General features: G+C 32.9%; 1 protein-coding gene across 1 annotated transcript; it reads left to right on the forward strand.

Annotated features, from left to right (window-relative positions):
• The first annotated feature begins 944 nt into the window (after positions 1 to 944).
• LOC109214763 (cytochrome b561 domain-containing protein At4g18260-like) lies at positions 945 to 3,241 on the forward strand. Its single transcript, XM_019378711.1, has 4 exons — positions 945 to 1,052; positions 1,212 to 1,373; positions 2,316 to 2,464; positions 2,770 to 3,241. Exons 1-4 carry the CDS (start codon positions 1,050 to 1,052, stop codon positions 3,092 to 3,094), a joined length of 639 nt encoding a protein of 212 aa, XP_019234256.1. The 5' UTR covers positions 945 to 1,049; the 3' UTR covers positions 3,095 to 3,241.
• Positions 3,242 to 3,629: the final 388 nt, after the last annotated feature.

Here is a 3,629-nt window from a genome sequence, read left to right on the forward strand (position 1 = left end):
GTATGGATCAATTCATGGCTAGCGAGTGATAATAGTTTCTACCGGCCGGCTACAAATGAAATTTGCTCTATATACTGTCATAATGGAGGGGCCATATTATAAAGAGAAAATATATATATATATATATATATATATATATATATATATATATATATATATACTTTTTCGACTATCGAATATAAATAATTTTTGGCGCGAGTTAAAATTAAAAAAAAGTAATTAAAGCTGTTCAGCAATCACGTTTGCAAAATCTATTGCCTAAATTAAAGTTGCATGTCATGGTCCACCTTTCTTCTACTGTTATTTAAATTCTCAAACGCTGTCTTTATCCAACTCAAAAGTGTAATAACTTACGTATGATGTGAAGATTATTCAGAACACTTTAAGGGCAAATCTTACATGCAAAATACGAAAAAGATGTTAAAGTACATAAGGAAGCAAGCCTCATATTCTACTAATGAATTTTAAAGTCGTACAAAACTAGGTTCAAGCAGACAATAGCAATATATTATTAGTGGGCTAAACTGTCATATATGATGTTAGAGCCATTCCGAATGTAACTTTGGGTAATAGTGGGGCAAACCTCAATATTCAATTTTTAGGCAAATCCCACATATTATGATGAGTCAACTCTTAGTGAGGACTATGAATTCTTATGAGGTGATGTTTGTAATACTCTAGGCAAATATCCCACATCGGCAAAAGACACGAGAGATGTTGGACATATAAGAATGTAAGCCTCAAATTTTAGTGATCGATTTTAAAGTCGTACGAGTCTAGACCTAAATCGAACAATGTCAATAATGGATTGAACTGTTCCATAAAAAGAAAAGTCTGCCATAAGGTCCCACCAGGTTGAAATCACAACCTAACTCCCATTTTCCTACTTTCTTTTCCTCTCTATGAAATATATATACACTATAAACAACCAGTAATCTAAACACTATGCCCAAACATTCTTTCATTTGTGATTTGTCTAAAGCATTTCACTTTGGCATTTTTCTTCTCAGTTTTTGTAGCATTAGCAGTACATATTACATGATAGCAACATGGTAAGTCCCATACAGAAATTGTTAGTTTTCATTGTTTACCAACGCAATTATAAACACATAATCCATGAGGTTATTCACATTTTTATCTCTTATGATATTGTTCTCTAGTTTCCCATACATTCATAATGCAGCAACTAATTATGTTATCTTAAATTTCAGTTAATTCCTGAGTTGTCATATCAAATTATGCTACATGGATTTCTTCTCTGGGCTTCCATGGGTTTCTTGATGCCTATTGGGATTCTTGTAATAAGAATGTCAAATAGACAAGAATGTAGAAGAAGGCTAAAGATTATTCTGTATATTCATGCCACTTTACAGGTAATTAATCCTTTTTAAACTTTTGTTTCACTGTAAATGTGGACAATGACGGAGTTAGAAATATATATATAAGGGGATTCAGAAAAATGTTAAAATGTCACATTTAGCATTTGATCTAAAGCAAATTCTGAACCCCTTTTGCCACTATAATAGAACCTTCCTTATGTCAAAGGAATTCAACTATTTACATATAAATGTATATAACAAAAAAAAAAAAAAAGACCTCGTTTTTATTCCGATTTTTATAGTATAAATTTTTTTGAAGGGGATTCAACTGAACCCCTTACCAACACTTTCCGTCCCTGTCCCTGGATGTGGTAAAGGTAATAATTAACCTTTGCGCAGTCTTTGAAGAGTATACAATCAAATCTATAACAACCTCATTTGTCCCGGATATTTTTAACTGTTATAGCCAAGTGCTATTATATATAGAGAACATATATTATAACATATAGCATAAAAATTGGTTCCACAAAAAAAATTGACTTTTATAGTGAGTGGCTGTTATATAGCGATGTTTTTATAGAGAAGCCTAGCTGTACTTCTTTTATTGGCATGACAAGTAGTATTATCTCAGCAGTTACCTAATGTCGTTATTACAAATTTGAATCTTATTTATTAGATAGAAGTACCCCACTTTTCACCTCTAATGATACTGAAAGAGAGTAAGAGCTCAAGTATGATTGATAGCAGTGATGAATGCTTGGTGAGAAAGTAAAGAAGGAAGAACAAATTATCTTTTTTGAGTACTACAACTAGCTCTCTTAGTTTATATTATCCAGAAATGAGCACAAGTCAAGTTAATAATGAGGTTAGGTATAACCGTTTATTTTATCATGTGATACTTGATAGCTGACCATATTGGCTTTAGAAAGTCCATGTACAATTTTGTCGTTATGTAGTGCATAAAATTTCATTAATATATTTTTGGTTATTTGCCAGGTACTATCTCTTCTTCTTGTAACAGCAGCAGCAATCATGTCAATAAGAAACTTTGAAAACTCTTTCAAAAATAATCATCAAAGGATTGGCTTAGCTCTTTATGGTGTCATATGGCTGCAAACAGGCACTGGCTTTTTACGGCCTGACAGGTAACGATGTGTAGAATGAATTAACCTAAATAGCCGTCCACCCAACTGTTTACTAAAAATAGCCGAAGGGTGTATATATAATATATAATATATATATATATATATATATATATATATATATATATATATATATATATATATATAAGTCATATATAATATGTCAGTATATAATCTATGTATATACCAGATAAGAAATGTGAACAGTGAATCCGGCAGGCTATTTATGTAAAAATTATGTATACCATAATTTCACCATGGAGGTTAATTTCTGCAGTTTAGTACTGTTTTTTGTTTTTCCTGTACAGGGGAAGCAAAGGAAGGAGTATATGGTTTTCAGTGCACTGGCTTCTAGGAATCACAGTTTCTTTACTGGGAATCATCAACATATATACAGGTTTACAGGCCTATCACACAAAAACATTGAGAAGCACAGGTGTTTGGAACTTGGCTTTCACTGTTGAGATTGCTGTTATCGTGTTCGTCTATCTCCTGCAACAAAAATGGCACTATATAATGCAATCAGGAGTGATTTTAGGAAATGAACCAGTACGACCAACGGATCAAGAAACATTGTCAACATATGAGAAAAAGGAATTGTCAGCCATTCCATCATCATCTGAGCCATGTTAAGACTTCAAGACAGACAAATCAGTTTGCCTTTTACTAACAGTGAATTCTTTCCAACCTTGTTACAATTTCACAAACAAATATGAGAGTTTTTCTGTACTGTCAATGTAGAGCATCATATATAGCCTATAATATGAGAGATTTTGTGTTCATCTTTGTGCCTTACATTTTTGGTTTAAAATTTGTAACTAGCAAAAAGGATAATCCCCCTGCAGTGATGATGTATATGGAAAGTTAACTGATGTTTATATTTGTACTTAATCTGAAGATACACTAAACAAAACTGGCTTCACTATCACGAGAGGTTCAATCAACGAATTGTGACGACCCAAAGGGTCATCACCTGTTTTCTTATTCATTCCGTGCTTCCGAGGCCTTGATAACCTCATTTGGGGTTGCCTCGATTTGCGTGCGCAGTCCGGGCGCGTAGCCGGAAAGCTTAAATATGAATTCTGTGAGAAAAATGCTAAATTTTGATATTAAATTGAATAAATTTGACTTCGGTCAACATTTTGGGTAAACGAACCCGGACCCGTGA

The sequence above is a fragment of the Nicotiana attenuata genome, unplaced genomic scaffold, assembly GCF_001879085.1.
Source record: "Nicotiana attenuata strain UT unplaced genomic scaffold, NIATTr2, whole genome shotgun sequence".
Lineage (NCBI taxonomy): Eukaryota > Viridiplantae > Streptophyta > Magnoliopsida > Solanales > Solanaceae > Nicotiana > Nicotiana attenuata.

Coding starts and splice junctions, on each gene's coding strand:
- LOC109214763 (XM_019378711.1), top strand. Junction 1,374..2,315: donor ATATTCATGCCACTTTACAG/GTAATTAATCCT, acceptor GTTATTTGCCAG/GTACTATCTCTTCTTCTTGT. Junction 2,465..2,769: donor GGCTTTTTACGGCCTGACAG/GTAACGATGTGT, acceptor TTTCCTGTACAG/GGGAAGCAAAGGAAGGAGTA.